This window comes from Temnothorax longispinosus, chromosome 11 (genome assembly GCF_030848805.1).
Source record: "Temnothorax longispinosus isolate EJ_2023e chromosome 11, Tlon_JGU_v1, whole genome shotgun sequence".
Lineage (NCBI taxonomy): Eukaryota > Metazoa > Arthropoda > Insecta > Hymenoptera > Formicidae > Temnothorax > Temnothorax longispinosus.
Window position 1 is genome coordinate 4,726,735 of NC_092368.1, and position 26,996 is coordinate 4,753,730.

Here is a 26,996-nt window from a genome sequence, read left to right on the forward strand (position 1 = left end):
CGACTACGACTGTCATATGTGCTTTGGCCCTTAGAGATTCTAAAGTCCATATCTATACTCTCGTTTTTGTTGATAATTCAAGAGAAATCCGTTTTGAGATATGATACGAACCAACAGATGATCTTGAGAATCATTCATTTCCCTTATATTCGTTATGTATATGTATTTAATAAAACATTCTTTTCAGTATAAACTTTTATGCAAATTTATAAGTTTTTTCTTTTTTTTTCTCAAGTTCCTCAGTCATAGTCTCATAATATTCGCATAATTTATATAGGACAGAATATAATACAAATTGTTGTCTTAGAACAGGCCTGCACCTTTTTTGCACTATTTCTAGGCTCGCAATTGGCTGGAAGGTAGAAATAATGCGCTCATCTCTACACCGAGAACGGAATTTATTAATTCTCCCCATTGTACAATATAAATTTATGAATAAATGTAAAATAAAAAGTAAAATAAAAATTACTTGTATATTAACCTTTATTAGAGGTCAAGCTCGGACTTAATAGAACATCATTATCTTCATAATCTCGCTCATTACTTTCAATATATACTGGGTCGTCTTCTTCTTCTGTTTGATAATTCCTAGACCCACCGGGTCTAATGTAGCCAAAACTAACAACTGATAGTGGATCTAAAAGTAATGAAACAAGTAACCATTGTATATATTATTTATACCGTTTTCAGATAGATAGGCTGTGTTCAGCGAAAAAAGCAGCTCACTGAGTGCTCACTGTTGCAACACAGCTGCTGAACGTAGCCATAGATATCCAAAATATAGATATACTTAGTTATAAACCCAAGATAGCTACTTATAAATTTTTTGTGTAAATCTTATTTCAACAAAAAATTATACTTACGAAAATCTTTTTTTTCTACATTGTAGTGATTGTTTGATGCAGTATTTTTCATTGTCTTTGTACTCTGTCTCTTATCATCATATGATCTGTCATCAAAACCTGAAAATCATACAACAATACGTTACTGAAACATTATTCTATTATTTTTTAGTGTATTGATATATATATATATATATATATATATATATATATATATATATATATATCAATACACTCATCAACGCCCAGGCAAAACCCCTAAACTTAGGAACAGGAAATTCGGGGAGCATGTTTTTTGCGTGACGTAAGCACCCACTAAGAAGGCATTTTTAGAAATTTGACTCTTAACGGGGTGAAAAAGATAAAATATGAATCACGGATTCCTCGGCAACGCCGTCAAGCTTAAGCTAGTGCTTTATAAAGTTCTTACTTTTTTGTGCATTTTCGGTTTTTTTCCAATGTGTAACTTTCTTTGAAAACTTCGGTGCTTTTGGCATACTGTCTAATATAACACTGTCATCTGACAGGTCAGTATCATTACTGCTCATTGATGAGTTCCTATCTTTTTTTGCTCTATTTTTCCTTGATCTTTTACGAGATTCATCTTTCTCGGTATTTGATGTAAGATCAGACTCTTCTTCGGCTTGTTTCAACTTTTTTCTTGCCACGTCATAACTCACTGCAACAAAATAACATAATGGGAATAAAAACATGTACCATTGTCCCATAATTATTAAAAAACATCAACGAACATTAATGTTGCATGTGGAAAACAAATAATAATACACATGATATATTTCAGAAACAAATGTAATATTACTTACAATATGTCCCATATATTTTTCGAATGGAACATTTTGACCATGTAGATTCCGGCTTCTCCATACGTTTAACTGCTTTGTCGTACCTCGCAGTACTAGTGTAAATAGGCCAAAAGGCTTCCGTCAGATCTTTAGTCAACCAATTCTTTGGAACTACTGAGGGTCCATCTTCAAATTCAACGACTGCGTATACATCTTCAACGTGCCAGCCTACACGCTGAGGTTTTCCTTATGTTGTTTACACTTATTTTGCGAGCAACGAAATCGGGACTGGCAAATTTTTGTGAGCAACAAATTCTTACGTTATTGTTATGTGCAATTTCGTTGCTATATGTATATTGTCCCGTTAACTTAATCTTCCTTTAGCGGAATTTTTTAAGAAAACTTACAGAATAACAAATTTTTTTTTCTTTGCCAACTTTTTAGCAACAAATGAGCAACAAATAAAAATATTAGTTAGAATTGGTTCTGCTCACTTTGTTCCGCTAACTTATAAGACGTCGGGAGAACGATGTACAAAAGGAGAATGGTGAACGATTAAAATTGGAGTGCAGGATGCGCACAAAAGAGAACGTAGGTTTTCCTATCGGGGAGAGAGAATCCAATATTAAACCTGCAACGTGCCCCGATACGCGCGGCCGATACACTTTAGACTCAGCTATCGCTCCACGTGTTATTGCATAAACATCCCGTTACCGTCGCTACTCAAATTTTAATTATCATCGACGTGCCGTTACTTGCGCCCCTTAGTTCCCCACGCCAACACTCGCAATTCTGCCTGTGGCACACGGGGAGGGGGAGTCGCAATAAATCGATAATCGTTCCAATAACGATTGACAACGCGATCACGGCCGCGTGACACGCATCGGCCCCGATTTAAATGACAAAGGGGATTAATCGTTGGAGTTTTCATCACATCCCTGGTAAACCCGACACCCCGCGTACCCTTGCAGTTTGCTCGACTACCATTACTTCGTCGGGCCGACACCTTTTTCATTTTCACCCGGGAGGATCGGCTCGTCGCCCAGTCCTCCGATTTTCACGGTTCCCTTCGCAATGCTCCCGCCGCGCCGCTTCCGCGTTTGTTTTTTCGGATTCTCCTTCACCGTGCGACAGACGCGCCTCCGTTGTTTTTCGTCGCGTTTCCCCGCTTTTTTTTATCGTCCCGCTTTTGACGAACTCTCGCAAACAGCCCGTCGTCGTCGATGCCGTCGTGGCCAATCGATCGCGGCTTCGAGTGACAAACGTGTCCGGCCCTATCGATGTCGGTTCGCTGCTTTTTCGCGATCGATCATTCCTTGGCTGTCATGAAGTTTAACAGGAAACAATGTTTACACGATGACCGTCAATGATCAAACGTTTTAGGAAACATTTCTTTACCATACGACATTGCTTACGACGTCTCTTAAGAAATTGACGTTATTGTATTACGATTTAATACGATCAAAATATGAAAATCCGATTTGTTTTTCTTTTTTTGGTAAGTTCGTTAATACGTAGTTTCTCACGGTTTTTTAATAATTTTATGTAAACAATTAATTTTGTAATTATTATACATTAATAAATTTATCTGTTTTTATAACATCGATAAATCGTGCATAGCGTATATTGATTGAAATTCTTTGTATAAATAAATTCGATAAATTTTCTAAATTCTCTGTAGCAGAAATACAACAAATATATACTTGCATATTATTGTGCTGCAAACTCTGTTGTTATCCACGAACTTGCAACACCGTAGCAATCTGTTAAACTCTGTAAATCCACGTATATCAGAATGTTCTCAACTCCTCCCTTTTCGTGTATAAGAATTCTATCTCGTTAATTGTCTCTCTGTGATTCCTAATCTTTGTTTTCGATTTTCATTATTCAGCAATTGCAAGAAAAGGTATCGACGTAACAATATCAACATGTATTGCATGATTAATATCATTTACATATCACAATAATAATCAAGGCGTCAATTTCATAATTTTATAATACACGCACGTACAGGAAATTCAGCTGTATAAGAAACTATTTCCCGATAAGTATACATTTGAGATAAAGAGCGAAATCACGATCGGAAGGCGTCGTATCGCATTCTACTTCGAGATTCGTAGCAGTCTTTGTAGGCGGAAATCTCGAAACATTATCATAGACGTACGTATACAACAATGAATTTCTCAAACACAGCGATCGCCTCAAGTTGCTTTCGCTCTGCAAGTAGTTTTGCCTCAGCGCTTTTCCGTAAGAGGACGAAGTTACTTCCTAGTGTGCACGGCGGTTCTACCGACCAACGGGCTTCTTCCGCACGAAAAGTTCATTTGGATCGAGTCGGGCGTTATTCAGACGGATAGAGTTTCGTCGAACCGCGAATATTCGCCAGCACGCGGAATATTTAGGTCTCTACCTTTAAGTTTCATTCTCGTTCTAGCTCGCAGCGCGCGACGCAAAGAGCTTTTATTTTCCTTTCTCACTAGTGAATACCAGCGCGTGCATTCATTTTACAACGAATTAACGCCGCCGTTACTAGCAGGATTAACGCATTAAATAAGCCGCGAATACTTTATACATAAACACAAATTTTACCCTGATAAAACTAACGGCGGAACAAAGCCTTTCGCGTTAAATCATAATATTATTATTTATTGATAAACGCGATAAAGAAATAAATAATAATTAAAATTTGTTTTTTTTTAAATTCTTTATTCTTTTTTAACTGTTCTCGAAGAGAATAAATGATTTTAAAACCTTTTTTTATTACAGCGCAAAGTTAATTCCCGTCATTAGACACCCCTCTCTTTCCGTGAATAATATAACAATGTTCTAGAGTAAAAAAGAATAGACCACAAGTATAGTTATTTAATAAATCAAAAATCACGTATGTTCAATACACACAATATGTTCAGACAGCATCGTCGCGCGATGAAATGCGAGACTGATTTTCGGTGTTTCCCGGTGCGTGGAGCAGTTGCCGGCGGCGATTAATTACATCGGTATCAGTTCCTATTACCAGGAACGGCTGGCGGGCGTCGATACTTTCCGATAAAACGGCTAAGGTTAATATCGTCCATGGATGCACTCAGCTCCCGGTCTGGGTGACACTGATAGCGAGCGGAAGCGGAAAATCGATTCGTTCGCGGCCATGTAACCCGCCGCTGCCGCCGCCGCCGTTTAAGGGATGCACGGCACGGAAAGTAATACGGCGGATTACTCTCCTACTCGTGAGCGCATCGACATTCTAATGCAATTTGCAAATCGATGTGAAAAACGCACCGCCAACGATTCCGGTCTCTTTATCGAGACCTCGAAAATCAGCTTGCCGCTTGACGAAATAGAATCAATCTGAATACTCCTTACAATTCGATAAATATCGCGGTAATATTTTTTAATTTTATAATCTTTTAAATTTGACTACAGAGTTTAAGAAGGTTCATGTTTTGTTGGAATTTTTCTAACGGCCGGACTACCAACTCGTATTCGTTGACAATAAGATTCTAATTTGCCGTCGCGGGGCGTTGGAATTTTAACCCTTCCTGACTTTTCGTTCTGCGATGTAATATTGCGGTTCATTCTGTCTGGAATGAGTTGCAATTCCAACATCTTGCGCCTTATAATAAACGTATAAACTGCGGCTTGCGAGACGATTAATTTATTCGGACAAAGAAATATTCTTTCATCCTGCTTTTATTGGCAAAAGCGCCATTACTAAAGCCATATATGTTTAATATACGCAAGAGAAGAAACTTTTAGCTTATATCTAAAATATCTCCGTGTTCAATTAATATCATATAATATATATTATATAATACATGTAATAATATTATATATATACATATATTCGGAATATCCGTTGTAATATGTTATACGTGATGTTTTTCCGATAACTTTTACTTTGCGGCGTGATTTTTATTAATTTAATTCATATTATATTTGATAGATATTTTGATATAATAACTCCGAGATTAAAGTAATGCTGAAAGACTTTGGATCTTGCGATTAAGTATTTCGTTCCGATAGTTGGATGATTGCTCGCGACGGTCAATGTCAAACTGTTTTGGTTACAACACGAGTAGCTCGTTGAGGCCGAACTGTATCCCAGGATCGAACCCGTGGTACGCCGCAGCACTTCCTCCTCAAGGTTCGCGGTTCCACTGGGAATTTCAGGTTCCTCCGCTCCGCTCCGTAGAGACCCTCGAAACGCCTCAAAGTGACCGTGGAGCGTTAGTCGAGAAGCCGGCTATATATTTTAGAGACTCAACTTTGCAGTCCAAATTGCGGCGGCGCCAGTTTAAACGTGAATTTCCTACCAACTTTATGACTCCTTGATATCTGTCATAATTAATTTATGATATAATATCTAATTTATTATATCCAAAAGTGCATTAATTAATTTTTAAGAAGAAAACTGAAACTTCCATTCGCACGTTATTCTGAAAATATATTTTTATATCCAATATTAACAAACAGTCATTTTTTATTGTGGCAAATTTTTACATCGACTATCCTCACATCTATCGCGTTAAGTCCTGATATTCGATTTTTTAATTCTTATTGTGAGTACAGACGACCTAGATTTTCTTGACTAGAAGCTGGCATTTTAGCTGGATCACATTCCACTTTAATTGTTCTCTGTTAATTGACGTTCTTTCCGTTTTCTCGAACCCGACACGGACTCATTATCGGCCTTATCGCAGATAAAATCGACATTATTATTACCGCTTAACGATGGCGTCCCCTTACAATACAACGGCAGCATCAAATCCCACTTGAGCCGTTTGCTTCTCTCCCTTGAGCTTCCATAACTATAATACGTTCCATTTGAGCATGATGCAGGATGGCACGAATTAATAATTCTCGACGTTTAAGTGTTAAATGAATTTAACCACAGATATCAAGCTGATATCAACGATATATACAAGGTGCTTGTAAGAAAGTGTGAAAAAATAATAGGGTATTTATTATTTATATTACGGTATTATAATAATGAATAATCCCCTCCGGGCACATAATTCCTCGCGAGAGATTTACAAGTCAAGTATCGCTCTTCCTCTTATCATGGTCTGTTTCGGTCTGTTCTCATCTATCACTTCGAGAGTATTTTAAGGGTCTTAATGTCAATAACTCGGTTGTATAGCAGGGAGGGAGGTAATATGCCACTTTGCAACACTTGTATTGTATTTCTTTCTTTTTAATAGTAAACAATCAAAATATTTTATTAAAACCATATATAAATAACAGATAAAAGAAGGAAAAAGAAGACCAGTATGTAAAGATACCTCAAAAAGAAAGAGAAATAGGAAAAGAATCATATTTTTCTTAAGTGTGGCATATTCCTGCGAGTTACCCTATTATATTTTCTTAATTTTTATTTCCAGTTTGTTTCAAGTATGGGATATATTGTGATACTGATCAGCTACTTTTGCTCTTGTGTTTTCTATACTGACGGAGATACCCTATATCTTGTTAATAGGAGTGTTATCCAATGCCGCAATACAAAGTTTTTATCTATTATAAAAAAAATTTAATATATTTTAATATGGGACTTATAAAACTTGTAAAATTTATAATATTGTTTTTTATAAGACTGTTGTTTCAACTACATTGTATCATATTACATTGTTTAAAAATTATTTTAAAAATTAAACCGTAGGTATTACCGTATATAATATCGATGCACATCTGTCATCATATTTTTATCTTCGATAAAAATGTTATTACAAAGTGGCACTTTAATTCACGCGAAATAACAGACTTACAGATTAACTCGTTATTAAGGAAGCTACGTATATCTAGCAATTTCGTCGATTCTACTAACTTAACGTCATTAGGTCTACATTCAAGCGAGTGCAAATACATTTGCATCACATTTGCACTAATAACTGTATGCGCCGCATTCCCTGAGGAGTTTGTGGCTATGAAACCTGGTATTAAGGTCTTTACGCAAAAATGATTTCTGATAGCTTTACAATATCGTTCTAGTATCATATCAAGAACACATATTTTATATGCATATTACGATTTATTAATTGTTATTGCGATAAAATATGATGTCAATTGTAGGAGATTTAAAGCCGTAGGGCCGGTATTGATGGGAGATTGGAGAAATTAGCATATAGTAGTGGAGTAATCGTAGGGTAACAGCCTATAAGTGCTAGACGTGTGAACGAAGGATCCCGAGTTTGAGTCCCAATTTTTTTCGTCTCCTATACACAATATATTAAAGAAATAAAAAATAAAACAGATGTCATACATCGATGAAAGCAAAACAAGAAGTAATTCGTAAGATATGTAATTAATTATCTCTCTAAGAAAGATTTAATATATACGTAAAAAAATCTATTCCGTGATGAAACAATTACTTCGTCTTATTTTATTTTATTTTGTTTTAATAACAAATAAACTTAAATTATTAATAAATATGAATAGATATTATCTATGAAAGATTAAAATTAGTGCATTATAATAAAAACAATTAATGATTCACAATTAATAATGACAATATTTTTATTACTTTATATTATTAGAATTAAAAAAAAAGTAAAAGAATCTTTCTCTTTTGTTGAAATTATTTTTCGTTCATTTGTCGTTTATGGCTTTTTTAATCAAGCTTACTCTATAAAATATTTCCTATTGTTTTCTCTATTTTTGTTTGCATATTTATATGAATTTCGAATATTTATATGAATGCGACTACTCTATTTCGTAATTATTCTATCGTAATACACCAAACTACGCCAATAAATATGGTGCATTAATAATATAATGAGCTCTATTTTATTAATTCTTGTGTACCCTCGTATGTACAATATATCGATTGATTTTACATATTTTAAGATTAAATATGTACTATTAATTATAACTCATCCATTTTAAAGTAATGGATTTATAAAAATTTACATATATCTGTAATTTTACAGATCCATTACCTTATAAAATAAAAAAATACTTTCACTTACCACACAAATAGATTTTCATTTTTCTGTAATATTTGGAAAAGTGGGTTTTATATGAAAACTATTATCTACGCTCAAACTGAGGTAGATTTCTGAAGCTCTTCATCTGTGAAATTGTAAAGTTTAATCTGTTTAATAATGTAATTACTTAACAATACTTAAATAGCAAGTGCTTTAGAAATTTTCAAAGTAATAAAAACTAACGTTTTGTTTTTTGTTATAAAAACCATTTAAATAGCTTGCCTGATTCTTACATGTTTTAACACATGCACTGTTAAGTATGACAAATAAGAAGAAAAGTTCTTGGATATTTGTGTTACGAGAGCTTGTTTTTTTTCAACGAAAAAATTAATACGGTCGACATCGCGTCGCCAGAACATGACAGAAATATACAACAACTCTTTATAAGAATTCGATCAAGTTGTGCTACGGTTAGACGTCGTACCGGAAATCAAGGGAGTTATGTAAACCCGATTTTCAGAGCAGCAATCGAATGCGTGGCGGAACCAATCGACTTTTGAACTTTCCGGTTACGAGACTTACGAGACGCGTAGCTTCCAAGTTTCGTGCCGCGGAATCAATGGAGATTACAATAGGTTGTTTGACGTTGTTACATGAAAACTTTGCTCACGTTGCTTGCCTTGCTACTTCCGCTCCCGAGGACAAAATCTCGAAATTCTGACGCGACAATCTGTCCAAAACTAAATCACAAAACCTCGCGTTTTTAAGTTTTGTATTGTATAGTTTTCTTGCAGTCACATAACAGTGGTTAACAGAATTATTAGAATTTTAGACAATATGTTGGAAGTTTTGATTGCGTTGATTTAATTATGTATTTGTACCGTATATGAAATACGGAATTTTAGCACGACAAATTGGTCTTTGTAAATGAGGATACATTTGGTATTAATTAAAATTGACTGATTTATACTGCTGTTAATGTTCATGACTCTAATATGAAAAACTTATCAATTTTTTCATTTTCTCTGTTTAATTAAAATTGTATAATTTATTAATCTTTAATTATACTCATGATATATATTTACGATACATTAATTATATTCGTACGATTTTTGTATACTATTTGTAATGATTAAAATACAATGACAGTGCGTCCTGAAATTAATTTTAAATAGCTAAATAATAGAAACGGCCAAATTACGAGCTATTAATAGGTGTATATTCATTAAAATCAATTTAACAACGAATGTGTTCGCAATATAAAAAAACAAGGTTGACGTTTCGAGCCTTACTTAGCCTTCTTCAGAACAAACCGCATAATTCCAATTTAATCGCTTCATAAACTTTAACGCATCAAATCACACTAAAAAGGACTGAAAATTCGCAACCGTCGCAATATGTAAAATTTTATATTGCGAACACATTCATTGTTAAATTGATTTTAATAAATATACACCTATTAATAGCTCGTAATTTGGCCGTTTCTATTATTTAGCTATTGTTTTATCGAGCGAAATCGGACACTTAATTTTAAGTACTTAATTGCTCGATGATTTTCAACGTGCGCAATAATAACCGAAATTGACTGGATCGGACATCCAGTAATCAGTGTTAATTAGAAACAAGCCGCTCCTCTCATGAAACATGACGCGGCCGATTAAGTTCTTAAAATTTTGCAGCGCCCGCGTGTCGGAAAATACGTTCCTATCTCGACATCCGTGCAGCAAGGTCCGCGATTTATGACTCGCAGGCTCCTGCCTGCAGCCCTATATATATATATGTATATATATATTTCTCCATCCTTCCTTACTTATATCCTTCCGGTGTCTTCTTCGACCTTTTCTTTTCGCCTGCTGATGTCGTAAATAGCTCTTTTCTTACTCGTTTGCTAATATAAGACAAAATTGCAAGATTATTTTCAATGGTTCTGCTGTAAACGTTGAAATATTTAATACAATAAGGCTAATGCACTTCCTCTTGACTGGAAATTCTTTGGCAAATTATAGTTGAACTTTCTTTCTCTATAGTTTGACTGTGCACGTTTTTTGCATCTTAACTTTTCAGATTATATGAAACCATATATTACCTCTACAAAAATGCTAATTACTGTGTTAATTATTCATTTTCCAACTTCACCAATAGAAAAGACGAAAAAAGTCCTTCGATGTAAAATTTTATCGAGTTATTTTCTTACTCTTCGAATATACGTCTCTTTATATGAGAAATTTTCAACAGAGAAAAATTGAAACGACATTTACAATACCTGTAATTTCTCGCAGCTGTGATTATTTTCCATTAGAGAATGCAATCTATTTTATCATGCTAATAGATCGCACTTTTCTCCCGCTCTCTGTCCCGCTCGTTTCTTCAGCCTTTTGTTGCCAGGACCGCATTATGTCGCGACAGTTGCATGCCTAAGGTGTGTATACATTCTTTGATCCTGGTTTATGTACGCAGCGCTGGAAATAGGCGAATCTATATCTACCGCTCCCGCGTCCTCCACGAAGTATGCGAGGATTTTAATTTCACTCAAAAAAGAGAAGTAGTACTTTAAAAAGTGCACAAAAGGAGTCGGCTTCCGAGAGAAATTAGTTTTGTCGAGCTCCATCTCCGGCGGCGGCGACGGCTGCTGCTGTTGCTGCTGCTGCTACCGCTGCTGTTGCTGCTTCTATTGTAGCTACATCCGCGAACTGATATAAACGCGCGCATAGTTCAAGATGGCCCGGGGAAAACGCAGTTTGCTGTTACGCGGAATGAATTCCAACCGAAACGGCGCTTGTTTAAACGAGAATTAACGGGGGATGTCCATTGTTCGCGATATTAATTGCCGGTAATAAGCGATTTATCGTTTAATGGCTCTCTGGCGAGAATGTATCGCCCGTTATGCGGAGTCAAATTTGATTTCGATCTTTGGCCGCCATTCGTTTCGTGACTAATACATGCGATTTTTAGAGAAAGGCAACCGCAATTTTTTAAAGCCATTTTTCGCTCGATGAATTTACACGGGTATTGTTAACCGGTGTTTTCAAAAACGATTCGGTGTATAACTTTTCAAAAAACGTTGATCTATTTTTATAAAATTTACGTAAACAGTGAAATAGATAAGGAATCTCACGCGACAAATGTTATTCAAACTCTCTAAATCTGAATCAGTGACTATATATTCACTGATTCAGATTTAGAGAGAACGCATATTTCAGCTCATGATGTTGCGCAGTTTCTGCGCGTTATTAATTTACTGTGCTATTTGCACCAATAACTGTGTACAAATGCAGTTATGTTAACATAATGTTAAAATTAACATTAAAAATTTTAATTTATATACTTCAATGACTTGTGTGTTCTATGTCTCATTAAAATTTCAAAATCTTCTATTTTTTTATTTAGCATCATGCGAAATATACTATATTCGCGCATGTATTGTTTTGCTTACAACTATCTTCAAATAGAATTTTCTTCTCTTAAGTAATTAGTTATAACTTATAACAATGCAAGCATAAATTTCATAAAGCAGCGAGCAGAGATAAAACTACTTTACTAAAATATTAGATAACGGAGTAAAACTAGAGAATATTTTACTCTATATCTCTCAATCTCCCGCTCGTCGTTCATTCTCGAGCATTCATCGTCTCCGCGATTTTTATTAAGATCCGCGGTTATCGGCAACAAATTTTTTCCGGCAAGCGTGAAATCTTTAATCTTGCCACATTACTTAAACCTCTCTATATTTTCAAAGTCGCGGGGAAAGATCAGGGTAAAGGGGGGAGAGCGCGACGAGGCCACACGCAAGCAGCAAGCTGGGATACAGCACGAAGTCTGTTTTATAATGGCGTACGCCTTAAAGCCGATTTGTTGCACGCTCGTGGAGGTAGTCGCGCGAGATACGGCACGATTAAGGGTAAAAGTTTCCGTCGGGTTCGCCGCGCGCGGGAAGGATCTCGCGTGCACCGGATGAGCCCCGGTGCACTCTCGAAAGTGAATACCCGGGAATTACTGGCGGCTGAAGAAGGCGCATTCTCTCTTTCTACCTTCCTCTCGACTTATCTGTCGGTTTATTTATGAAGCATAAATTCGCGTTTCGCACTGCGTATGTATACGGGAAACCTGGGACGCGGCCGCCGCAGATATTTCGGGGATAATTCCCGCGGCGGATGTTTCCGAAGTTGTTGTGAGCTCACACTGGGGGATGAGAGTTGCGCTGCACCGGTATGATATCGCCTAACTCGACGCGTGGCATATTGCTTGAGCAATATTCGTATAGCTCAAATGCAATCGTGTGGATGGAGCGATGCTGACTGTGCATTAACGTACACAATTTTATATTTGCTCACGTTTTCCCATCGATTGATGATGGCCGAGATTTTTACTTTAATGCTGAGCGTTACCTCAGTATCATTTCAGAGAGTTTCATTTTCGAGGTAATAAATATGGAAAAATGTATGTTATGCATTTTCAGTGTCACGTTTCCGTCGTTCGAGCGTAAATAGCTATATAATGCCTTCTCATGTATATTTAGCATCGAAATTTGAACTCGCTCTCAAACCAATCGGAGTTTAATGATATAAAAGTACGATTTCTATATATTCTGATACATACGTTAAATATGTTAATGCATAAAACGGTTTAATGCATAAAATATAAAATATTTGTTTTTGGCGAATAGCTTCGTCATTGCGAATACAAACGATCGATGTAAATTGTGATAGCAATTACGTCTTTACGAGATTTGCTTTTTACCCGGGAAAACACGGGAAAACCACCAATCAGCGAGCTGGTTTGTTTCGCTCGTAATCAGTCGAATAAACAGATCCGGTTACTGTATTATTGCTAGCAGAGTTTACATAGAAAAGGGATAACGACTCGCACACCGACGCTTCGCATTAGAGATGATTAATCAATTATGGGCATTTAAAACCGGAATCATCAAAATGCTAATTTTCACGAGTTCGCGCACTATGCCGCGAGTTCATTTGCTTAAATCAACCGCGCGGAAGTTCGACGCAGGTATTTATGACGTGCAATTAGGCGACGGATTTACCTACTATAAATATATTACATTCTGTCATTATTATTTTCTCGCACAAAAGGTTTATTTCAATCCAATTTCATAATTATATTATACATTGTAAATAAAGCAGAAGAATTAAAATTACTATGTACAATAATTGAGAATACACAGGATATTGTTAATGTCGATACAAGACAAATTAAAAGAAAAATAATTCCTGAAACTTGCGATTCTCCAAACAATGAGAGTGTTTCGAAAAAGGTTCGCTTTGACGAGAGTGAAAGGAATATTTCTGGCAATATTATGACGACGCAGAACACTGATAATATAGAATCTAAATGCAAAATAATTCCCGAAACTTGTGATTCTCAAACTAGCAAGAAAAGTTCGAAAAGTTTCTATCTTTTTGACGAGAGTGAGAGGAAATGTATGTCCGGCACATGAGAGTAATATTGCAATGAACAACGTGCAGAATGCTAGTAACAGAGAAATGAAATGCAAAATGACTGTCAAAACTTATGATTCTCAAAATAATGAGAACATTTCAAGTCACAAGGTACGGTAATACGATACACGACAACAGTAATGGATGAGTTTTTTTTTGCAAGCTTAATCCCGCCAATCAGATGTTTTGTTTGTGGTCTTTTATGATTATTTTGGCACTTTTATGATTATATAGCCAAGTTGGAAATGTCGAAATTAACACAGAATACGGGGGAGGGGGAATCACAGGCAAATCACAATCACATAAAACTTATAAATCGCAGATAAATTACAATTAATGGTAGCCGAATTTATTTTCTCCTCGCTCTTGTTCACTACGATGTCGTCCTTCCTTCTCGTCTTTTCTTTTCCGGTTTTGATATCAAATTAATTGATATCAACGAACACATAAATGTCTCATCAGTCAGAATTCAACTGTAACGTCTGTAACACGACGGTCACACAAGCCCCGCCCCGGACAATCACGTGGTCTGTCAGGTTTTTTTTAGCCCACGTGTTTTTTTACTTACATGAATAAATTGGAGCAAATTTTTGTTTGGTATGACTTTTTCAGAAAAATTTGTAGGGTGTTGTTAATTCTTCATTTGGTGTGAATTCATCAAAGCAAACATTTTTGCTTTTATTGATGTTTTCAAGTTGACGAAAATCTTCATTTTCTTGTATATCTTGTACCGCATGTACTTGGCGGGAGACACTACTGTGTCTCTTGATATCTTGGTTAAAAATACTGAGACTATCTTGTATCTGTACGTGATGTTTCTTCAAGTGTCGAATGAAAGAATCATACCTTAAAAAGTCATCTTTTTTGCCTATCCAATTTTGGGCGGTCCTCTCCAAATGCAGGCCTGTCCTGGAGGTGCAGGATATTCGCAATACCGCATTTGATGTCCTTGCGAATTGTTGATATCGTGTATCGTTCTTGCAGATGTGCCTTGATCAAATGTAAATATATTTGATTAAGGCACGACTCTGCCGTCACGTTACTGGTGTCTCCTCGCACGCTATTTTTGCATTTATGCAAAATTCGTGCATTGACTGCGGCTTGGTCTAGTATGCCGAAAAATATTCACATAGGCCATCGAATTGGCTGTTTTTCGGACTCCTCAAGCAATTCCTCGCGAATTGTACGGGAGCGCAAGTTATAAGCCATCTACTTTTCATGAATAATTACACAGTAAAATTTTTTTAAAAATTCTAAGCAACGAAAAACACAACTGTGTACTTGCCTCTTCACTTTGGAACAACGAGAAACGAAAAAAAAATACTCAAAAAACTCAAATTATTACGAATGAGTCACACTGGGTGAAATACACCCCACAATTCCGAGACGCCCACTTTGAACGGCTGCCGAGAGAGAACTAACGGGCCGAAAAATATATTACCGACGGGGATCGATACTAGAAGGTCCCAACTATCTGTAGATGACGGCACAAGGCCCATTTCCATTGGTTTACTGGATCGTTTTTGAAGTCAAAAAAACGCTGGGGTGTATTTTACCCAGTGTGACTCATTAGGGTTAACGTCCCACCGTCCCTGATAGCGAGTTTCCATAATTTTAATATCTTAGTGAAAACGTTCACCCTGTTCTTCACTGAAGTGTCCCAGGTTATCGGGAAATTCATCAAGATGAGAGTGCAGTTTCAAGTTCATCAAGCATCCTAGGTTCTCGTAGTCCTGTATCATCTTGGCGACTATTTCTTTGTACTGTGGACTTTTTCGGTTTCCTAGGAAGTTTCGTGCAACTTCTCGAAAACTCAGCCAAGCTGCTTTCTCCCGATTATTCATGTTACTGATAAAGACGTTATCCTTGAACATTTTTTGAATTTGAGGACCATCAAACACCCCCTCTTTAATTTTGGCGTCAGAAATTCTAGGGAATATCGTTTGTAGATACTGGAAACATTTACCCGTCTTATCGAGAGCTTTGACAAGCTGTTTCATTAGACCTAGCTTTATATGAAGAGGAGAGATTAGGATCTTCGATGGATCTACGAGGGATTCATGGATGACATATCGCGACCCAGGTGTGAGGGACGTTCTAGTTGGCCAATCTTTTACCTTGTAATGCTGCTGTCTGGCTCTACTATCCCATAAACATAAATAGCAGGGGTACTTTGTAAAGCCGGACTGTTGCCCGAGTAACATGGTTATGATCTTTAAATCTCCACAGATCTTCCATCTGTGGAGCTCGTAGCCGATTTTCTTTAAAAGTACTTGCATGTTCTCATATTTTTCCTGCATTACAGTCGAGTGAGCGATAGGTACAGGAGCATAGACGTTGGTATTATGGAGTAACACTGCCTTAATACTTCTTTTCGATGAATCGATGAAAAGTCGCCAATCTGTTGCTTTGTAGCAATTTTCTTTTATTTCATTCATGAGTCCGTTAATGTCATTGCAAAATACCACATCTTCATCCATAGAAAAATATTTCCGAAAGTCTGACTCTCGATTTCGATAAAAGGAAACCTTCGTACGTGGTTCTAGGAAATTTCTCTGCTTCATAAACGAAGCTAAGAACTCCGCACTGTCTTTTGACAAGCCTAAATCCCGTACGAGGTCGTTCAATACAGGCTGTGACCCCAGCATTGGGACTGTTTTTTTAATGTCTAGAGAATAGTCGGTTTCGCTATCGGTATTATCGCTCTCAGGCTCATATTCGTCAACTTCCATCATTTCGATAAGGTCAATTACGCTCATATGCTCGACATCAGTTTCTTTTTCGTCTTTGTTGGATAAAATTGGAGCCTTTATACTGATGTCACGGTTTTATAAAAGATGTTGTGTTTGTTCTTAATAGTGAAATTCTTACTTACTGTATTCGAACATAAAAACCAATCTTTTTTACAAAGAGGTTCGTTCCATTCTGATGGACTGGAAAATTTAATTGCTTTTTTGTCTTTTTTCCACGGGTTCAACATTATTCTACAAGAATTAATCGATGCACGGCTAACTCTTGAAGCAGATATTTCGCGCGATTCATACATTTGAGATCCGTACGTCTAAAAATCAAAGCAATAGCGGATACGGGATTTGAATTTACTTTTTTATTATAATTATTATGGACGATAATTGTTTCTTTAAACGATGCTCGTGTTTGGATATCTATATTTCGTATCGTCGCTTTGAATTTTTAGTTAGCCGTTTCAAGAGTAATTTATTGCTGGCTGTTTCTATTGAGAGTGTGAGATAATATACGAAGTATTAAATCGAGTCTTAAAAAAAAGTAACATGATATATCGACAGTTTATTAATAGTATATTTTTTATGGGATTTATAGTGCAAACAAAATACATGTGCGACATTTCTGATTATTTTTGGACGATCTTAAGTAACCGTTGATTCAGTTGTATTATACTTGTATATTGTATTGTACGGTATCCGTGTTAAAATGTATCACCTTAAAAATTATCTTTTTTAAAAGAAAAAGAAAAAAGAGCGCCATATCCGCGCCCGTGAAAATAGTTATTGCGAAACAATATTGTTTTAAATCATTTTTGTTACAAAAATAGTAATATCCATCGTGCCAGCTAAGCATGAGTTTACAAATATCAGCCGGTGTCGCCATTTTTTTGATATTGTATTTTAAACTTTTATAAAGTCAATTTCTCAGTGCGAGGAAGGAGGATAAACCATTTTTTTTTTCGTTAGTTGTTATATAAAATTAAATCTATGGGATGGACGTGTTCGTGACGATGATCGATCGGGATATAACGCGAAGAAAGTTTTGCTCCATTTTTTTAATTATCAATTGAGACCAGTGCAAGCTATATAGGCAAGTCGACCGTAATTTCCAAACTTTCAAAGTTGCTCGATGGCTCCTTGCTCAGCCCTCCTCCGACCTGGTTTGGCCGATGCGGATCGGTAGGATACAGTATCCCGCACATTGCTCCTTATCCTTACGAGGAGAGAGACGCGACCCCGTTGTCGGGCTGCCGCGAGGGCTGACCCCCGAAGCTCATTTGGCTTCTTCTGATTAAACTCGAGTCAGTACAATGTTTACGCTACCGCTGCACTCCTCGCCCCATTCTACTTCCGGCGTTCTCCATTATTCGCGAGATTACTCATTTTCCGAGCAATTTAACTCCTCAAAATTCACGTAAATGCGTTTACGCGCGCGCTCACTCGCGCAAAACTTCATTCTCATGATACTCGCCGTAATCCTCGATTTAATACACAGTGTACTGCTTTTGATAGCGACAATGAACGAACGACATATCGTACTGCTTATCAAACAATTGTTCCTTTTTGCCCTTTTTCCTCCCTCTTTAGACTTTCTCTTTACCTACTCTGGGATTACTTATTTCGGGAAGAAAGAAAATCTTCCGATGCGCGGATTCATCTCGTGCGCATTACGCGCTACGCTATTTGCACTTCTTCGCGAAATCGGGTGGAAGGCATTTTCTCGAACGAGGAAATCGCAATTTTCGTCTGTGACATCGGAGTGGGGAATTGTCGTTTTTTATCTTGTGAAAATGAAAGACGGTAAGCAATTTTGACGTTTTTGGAAAAAACGAAACAGAAAAGATTGATAATATCATAAATTTCAAATTATTAAATCGTACTTTCAAATTATTACATCGTACTTAACAAGTACAAACAATTTTTTTAATTGATAATTTAAACAATAAATGAGAAACAATATAAAAGAACTGCAGGTGCCCTGTTTTTACATTAAAGTAGCTCTTATATATGTACTAAGATCTTGACATTATAATAGACTATGCATATTGTTTAAGAAAATATTTATTAAAGTATAAGACAAGTACAAATAGTATTTTCTTCGTGTCTCTTTTAAATAAATTAATTAATACTTTATAAAATAGCTTTTTTCCTGTGATTTTTGTTTGGGATATTTTTCTTACTAATAATTAACAGAATTATTTATGATAGACTCGATCAAATGAGCAGAAAAAGAGACGGTATACTGGACGATAAAACTTTACCAGACTAGTTTCTAAACTCTCTGCACGTAATCTACGTTGATTAAAAGGGGAAACTGTCGTGTTTCCCATTGGGTGTAAATATTTGCTATTACTGTCGATAATTGAACTACGATTGGGTTATTGTGTTGCAAATAGTATTTATAGCATAATTAGAATGTACACGATAAGCTAATGCATCTATAATGCATATATCTCTTTCTGATCCGGAATAAATCTCTCCACACGTAATTAATACAATTTTAATATAATCCGGATGCAAATTATGCTCTATATGATATTCATTATACAAAGATAAAGACAAGAGGATGAAAATAGTTTTTTTGAAACATTTCTCTGCTTACTTTGAGACAATAAAATGATATTTAATCTTATATCTGTTATGTTATGATAAAATTTATATGATGTTCTAAAATTTAATATTGTGTTTAAATTAAGACCTAATTTTAGTCTATATTATACATATATATTGAATTTTTCCTTTTTCTATTTTTTCAAACTAGAAAATTGCAGTGCATTGTTTTCATTCTTCTCGCTCGTGGCAATTTGCATTCAAAATTTTGTTTTTGGCAGATTCTTATGAAATAAGCGATCACGAGATTTCTGCTCGAGAGAGAACTGTCCGCGAATGTGACGGATGAGGTGTCGGAATTCACCGAGAAGAAAGCGAGGAATGATGTAATTGAAGACTAGGATCGTTGAAAAGATCGGCGAACCGTCATTGGTCTCGCCGATTTCACCGTTCGCGTCGTCGTCGTCGTTGTCGTCATTTTTTTCCCGGCTGCATAGCGATTCAATTGAAGCATTAACTAATTCGCGAACGACATCGTGTTTCCTGACGGCGACGTCGCCGATTTACGAGCGACGGGGAAAAAGGAAAATGAAGGATATTCTCAATCCAGAAATATTGCTATTTCTTGATCGCGATTAAAGCGTCAACTAACGCCGTGATATTTTTTACCCTTTTTTCTCATTTGTTTTTTTTTATATTCTTCATAAAGTATCTGCATTATAGTAGATCCGATAGCGCTATACTTATAATAGTTAAGAATTAATCTTTTCATACCGATAATAAAATTATGGAAAAGTGAATGACATAAAATTTTTGCGCGCAAACGAGTTTCGAAATATTAGTCATCGACGAAGTTTGTTCGGCGGAGAAAAATTTATCAATACGCGCGGGGATATATATTAATTTCGTCGGCGTACTTTCTCAAGCGGAATTTTATTCCGTTTCTTATCGACGCGCAGGCAGTTATTGGAAAGAATCCGGTGATTTATTACTCCATTCCTGCTCGAATGTTCCAAGGGTCGAACTACGGAGGGAGAAACTAAGGCGAGGAATTCTTCTTTAGCAAAAGGGCTGTTTATCGGGAATGTTTTTACGGCCATCACCGGATTTACTTTTCTCGTATAAATTAAGTCTTTGTGAAGTGGAGCTTCTCTTTAATGCTTTAAGTGTACTATTGAAGAAAATTTACTTAAGTGTTCAATTGTAGATAGTAATTAGAACCTAAAGTAGTTGCATTTAGAATTATATTTAGAAATGTTTATTTTCCAAGAAGTTAATATTTATTGCTTCTATAAATTCTTCTTATAAATGTCAACATTGATGACGAATATAAAATTTTAATAGTTAAAGATTTGTAATTTATGAGACATTAAATACAGTCTTTATATATATATATCTCTCTCTCTTTTTCTTGATATTTCTGAAAATCCAAGTAAGTAATATTGATTCTTGCGACGAACGCGCCGAGAATAAAAAAAAATCTTCCATAACTAACGCGTGAGAAAGGAATGAAGAATATTTTTCCACTAACTGCCGTGACGCATGTCAGCTCGACGACTTCATCGTCGAGGAAGCGTGCTGGAAGTCGTATACTCCAGCTTCACCACACGATTTCCGCATAGCGTTAAGAATTGCATTTGCTGCCCCGTTTCCCTGCGCCGATTCCCCAGTGGAAATCGGACCCGATAAAATGCGGAAACCCTTGAAAATTTCATAACGTTCCATGCGTTTCGCAGCCGCATTCCTTGAGGACGAGCTTCTCTCTTTTCCACAGCACTCCGTGCAGAGATGTTTTGAAATGTCCCTGTTACTCGTGACACACTTAGAATTCTATGGCATATTTTATGTGGATGGATAACCGTCCTTTCGTCTTAACGCTTTATTTGATTTTCTACGAAATTGTTATTAGTATTTTGCAATAGATTTTCTATTTAATTCTCGATTTTTATGTTATACTAATATGCAATTAAAATGAAGAGACACGGTGTCTCGCGCCAAGTGCATGCACAAGCAGCGAGATCGGACCGTGCATCTTTACATGAGCCCACTTGAGCGGATTATTGGATTTTAGTAATGACTGGATCAATCAAGTTCTTAATCCTCGGACGGTCGCGTCAAAATTTGAAACAGGAACAGTGTAGATCACATCCCAGAGTATTTTTTTGTAAATGTTAATGAAGAAAAATTTTTTACTTTTTTCTATGATTTTATAAATCTTTAGACCTATCTTTAACATAATTTCTAAAGTAAAAAAAAAGACTTCCAACAATGGTAAAATTTTTTCTTATCATGATCGCAAAAATAAACTAACTGGGGGTGTTGGCCTACACTCCACGCGATCTTCCGAGGGTTAATAAGCTTAATTGATATGTAAAATTACATAAAATTTGAGTCGCTCTTATTTCTTCACTCTCTATAAATCATTGTTTTTAACTTATTTTTTTTTTAAAGTTAGTTATTAAATTATTCTCAGATATTAGGTGTCTAGTTACGAAAAATATTTCCGCTCCAAATATTTTTTGTCAATTATCGGAATGTTACGAGTTGATAAATATCTGCGATAAATATGATTCGTCGAAATTATTTGAAAACCGATTCGCTTGAATGATCGCGACCGATTCAGAATAGAGCGAGAGTCATACGAAATGATGGCAGGGTTAGAACCAAAAGCTGCGAAAACAGTGAAGCGGTCCTTGAATTCGATGGTCCGAGAACATCCGCGTGACAATGAGAAATGTTACTAGTGCGCGTAACGTATCCGGGCTATTCACGAAAGCTCGTATCTTACGCGTAATGATATCTATGGGAAAACATATATGTATATTGGATAGGAATTGATTCGCGAAAACCAACAATATATAATACGTGATGAAGTTTTACAGCATTGTGTGTGAATCAATAACAGAATTTTTCTATCGATGCGAAATAAAAAAAAGAGGTCGTAGTTTTTGAACGAAATACTATGTACAATTCAAATATAAATATTAGATATATACATAGTATAGTTCACACGATACCACCGATCAATTTTTGTCGTTTTGTTTATAGCTCGACAAATTTTGGAGATTATTTTTGTCCAAGAATTTTTGACTTTAATTAATCTTTAAACATTACGCCGTATTACGAGGTAATATTTAAAGATTTTTGTGCGGTAGTCGTTGGAATCCATATATAGCTCCGTTTTATGAGAACACTGGTTCGCGAGAATCCAGTTTCGCACGCGCGAGATATATCGTTAAATTTCACGTAGGGTCTCGCAAACCTAGTATTTCTAATCGCGGCATTCTCATTCCGGCGATGCGGCATATCATTTAATCATCACCGTTAACTTCTGTGCGACTACGATCGCATGCGAAATAATGCTTGATCAGATGGAAATACGCGCGGTCATATAGCGACGTCTTTCTATTGGAGTTACCGGTACAAATAAGTGAACGTAAAATACTATGGCGGCTTAAATTGCGCATGGTCGCATATGAATTTTCGTTTTAGGCGGGCGAGTCCCGCCGCGGGATGCACTAGAATCGCCGTATTATGATAATCTATCGCCTATATGATTCTTCGATACGCACCTTCGGATCTATCTGTCTCAATTTATAGCAGGGGTTATCGCCGGACAGGACACGAATCGGTGTGAGAATGCCACCGCGATTATTATGCCGCGCGATAGCTCCGGCCGGCGAGCACATTTGACCATTCAATGGGTAAATTTAATTCCAGTTTTGCTGGGTCACACACCGCAATGTTTGCTTAATGATATTGGAATTTTTGTTCTGAAATTTGCTGCAATGCAGAAATTTCGATGCGGATTAAAAATATACTATTAAAAGGGCAATTGCGAATTTAGCTGCGAATTCATGCATCGGGAACAATAAGCGGAACGAGCCCGGATTAAAAAGATTGAACGTTTGTGCAATTTAGTAATATGCTTTTTTGCGTCCAAATAATTTTACGGAACAAGAAAAATGGTAAAGCTCGGAAAAAGCAATAGCGTGAAATCTCATTGAATCTTTGCTTCGTGTGCGTCGTATACATTAATACAGTTGATTCTTTATATAGATCACGCTCCGTCCATCGATATACACCGGAATGTCCGTCGAATGCACCGGAATCGCCGTATTATGGTAATCGATTGCCCATTCGCGTTCACGATACGCGTCTTTACGTTCTTTTCGGGCCATGCAAGCATGTTATGATCGAACGTCCCCGTAATGTTCGCAAAAATTTCTATGGATCGTATATAGCGTGGCGAGTGTGTATTCGACCGTTGAAGCTTCGTTGCACTGCATATATTCGCTTCTTTTTCATGATAATATATCACAATGCACCCATTCTTTTTGAGTTAACGCAGTGTTAACGAGAAAATCAATTGTTATGATTTTATCTCTTGATATAGGGTAAACTCGGGTAAGATGGCCATTACAGAAAGCAAAGTCGTGCCGAGACCTGAAGGTCAGCAGAACAAGAGAATGAAAACGGGCGATATAGAAGTGTACGTAGATATATCGTAAACGTCTTCAGGGTGCGCAAGAATATGTAGTGCCCACGATATGTGAAAACGATATGCAGTATTATTTTCGAAACTAGGTCAAATGCAAAATGTATTTTTGTTGACAATATTTAACGCAGTTAATAAGAGACTGTAAGCACAGTAAGAGAGATTGTATCCAAGAGTAGAGAGAATGGGAGGTTTTCCAATCAGTCTGGTTTTGTGCGAGGCCATTATTGTTATCGTTATCATAACTCGATACGGATTGCGACCGAAAAACTCGATGTCCCTCGTACGTCCATCGCTTATTCCTGGACTTTAAAGTCACGTAGGTTCGGTAATAAAACTCATGCGATGGGAGTAAAGCCGCCGTTTCACTCTACTTCCGCCTAAAACAGTTTCTTCGAGTTAGCGGAACTCCGAGAATTTCGACAGGCACGACAGAAGTGGTAAGCGCCCGTCGCGTCGCGGCAAACTCCTTTCAGAACGCGCAGTTTATTTCGTGTTCTCTGCGTTATGAGAATTTCGACGTACGTGTTAATGGCGAGTAACGGTGCCGTCTTTGGTCGAAGAATAAATACGTCCGATTTGCTAAAGTTTCGCACTCGTGACTGACTTATGAAACGCCGAAGAATTCGCTCTCTAACAAGGATGTTTGCAGGATGCAACTTTTCGTTGCACAATCCGACGCTACATGCGGAAACGGACGCACGGAAAGTCTCCAAGCTTCTTTTGATTGTCGAGAGTTCGCTTTTAAAGCGGAATTAACGTCGTATATTTTGATATCGAAAACTCGGCTTATTTTCTCATGTAGTCTCGTTTTAGTTTGATCCGCGATGTACATAAAATGAAGAAATATTTTTAGATACGTATAAATGCGAAAGTAAAATGTGAATTTCATATGAATGTGGAACTTGGATTGCATGATTGTATTATAGCTTATGTTTAAATAATTTTTGGGGGATTTACTTGAACGCATTACCTACAGATATATTTTCCATTTCATTAATTACAATTATACGCACTACATAACATATTAAGAAAATAATTTTTGGAAGTGTTTTCAATTTTTTTTGCACTTTTTTTTACTTAACTCTCCATGTGTAAACGTGGGTCAACGGCGTTCGAGCCAAAATGATATCTGCTCGTAACTGTAAAACTTGCAAGCCTGCCAGAAAATATTAAATAAACGATGTTCATCAAAATGATTATAAAATCGTTACCTACAATGTAGACAAATTTTTTTCGATAAATTTTTTTGTGAATTTTTTCAGATTAAAAAAAAATACTTTTAAGGTAGGGAAAAATAGCGTCGAACATGACAGGCCCACGTGTGCACTGATGGGAAAGTGTGCACCGAAAAAACGTATGCACACAAAGGGTTAAGTATTGTATAATTTTTTATGCCCACATTACTTTTTTAAAAATTTAGTTTTACAAATTATTTGCTGGTTGCACGTAATTTGATACATATATATATATTACGATGTGATCAGCTACAGAAGAGTATTGGAGTCTAAATGAAAAATCAGAATTAATATTTCATGCTTTAATAGTTGAATAATTTCAACTTGCGTATAACATTGATCAGAAATGTGAACATTGAGGAAAACGAGACAAAGCAGAGTATATGAAAAGCCCTATTCATCCACGATCGGAATCCGCGTGTCCAAAATTGCATCCTATGTATCCGTTGGATCCAATGCTTTGCCACGCGGAATTTTCCGATTCTTTTCGATGTATGCATTTTCGCGTACTTTGATGATGAAAAGCAGTGGCCATTAAGAAATCGTCGACACTAAGCAGGAGCAACGGCATCGAACGAGAAATACAACGGTCAACGCGTATTTTTGCCGTTAGACTCCTTTCTTCTCACAAACGCCCGTTATTTCGTTCCGCGCGCAAACGTCCGTTGTTTTTCTTCTTCACTCTGCGCTGGTCGTTCTCTGCCCTCTTCTCGCACTTCTCATGGACCGAGATCTCGAATTTGCCGTATCAAGCATTTTCGCCTCACTGATTTCACCGGATTCAGAATTCCAATCGCTGATCCAATCCTTTCTACCGCGCGCGAGGATTTCGGGAACGCTTACGAAATCGACAAAGAAAAACCTTCGATAAGATCGGCTCCTTCGGGTCCTAGGGACGTTCTAGGTGCGCTTCGGAATCCTTCGTACGCGACCGCACGTGGAATTTGAAGGAAGTCAAATTATCTGAATATAATTTGGCCGTCCGAGTCGGATGGAAAAGATCGCTGCTCTCATGGGTTTCGATCACGAAGGGCGACGTTTGCCGGCGAAGTTCTTTAAATCGATTTAAGATTTCAAACAGAAAATCCGAAATGTAAGATCTTTGCTCGAGATATACTTTTCCTACACGTGATGACATCGCAAGCGAATCGTCTGTCTCCTGATACGAATAAAAAGATATTCAATAAGTAGATAAATATTGATTTTTTATCAATGGTATATTTCATCAAAATTTCAAAACATTTAATGAGTTAAAAAAGAGTACTTTTTTTTAGATAAAATGGATGATTAAAATTATTACAATATTTTATAAATTAATACTTGAAGAAAGGCGAGATTGACTGCCATTTTTTATAATATTGTAAAATACATTGCAAAAGAGTAAAGTAAAAGAGATTACTGTTTTTTGATATGACATTTTTTATGTTTTAATTCCTTTAAAAATGTTTTACATATAAATCTTACAAGTGTAAAATAATTCAATCAATTGTTCAATCAATTGTAACAAATTAACGTTCAATACACAGCTTACCATTATATTTATCGTATTTCTCCGAATGATACTTTTCCGAATGATGTCTCGAAATTTTATGTAAGTGATGCCCTTGTCGACTACTTATAATACTTTCCGTTTTAATGTGTCATCGTGTGAAAGCGAAGCGTTTTCTCTATTACAGTTGCATCTACACTGTCGTGTTTAGCTTCACTATGTGCCATGGAGTCTGTACATTGAGACGCACCATCGGAGATATTGCTACCTTCAGCGAATACCAACTGTATCACAAAAGTATCGTTTTATCAAATAATATACCTACGAAGTCTTCCTCTGGGAAGATATAGAGATTACTCTGTTCTAATACACATTCCAATACATATACATTTGTTATATTTTACAACTATATATTTGATTTGTAAAGCAAGAGAAAACATTGACATAATATGACATAATATT

General features: G+C 36.4%; 1 protein-coding gene across 1 annotated transcript; it reads right to left on the bottom strand.

Moving 5' to 3' along the window:
• Window positions 1–446: 446 nt before the first annotated feature.
• On the bottom strand, window positions 447–15,514 carry LOC139822264 (uncharacterized). The gene is made up of 5 exons (XM_071793882.1): window positions 15,457–15,514; window positions 1,667–1,873; window positions 1,273–1,521; window positions 864–962; window positions 447–637 (listed from the first exon to the last, which is right to left on the bottom strand). The coding sequence occupies exons 1-5, from the start codon at window positions 15,512–15,514 to the stop codon at window positions 477–479; spliced, it is 774 nt and encodes a 257-aa protein (XP_071649983.1). The 3' UTR covers window positions 447–476.
• Window positions 15,515–26,996: the final 11,482 nt, after the last annotated feature.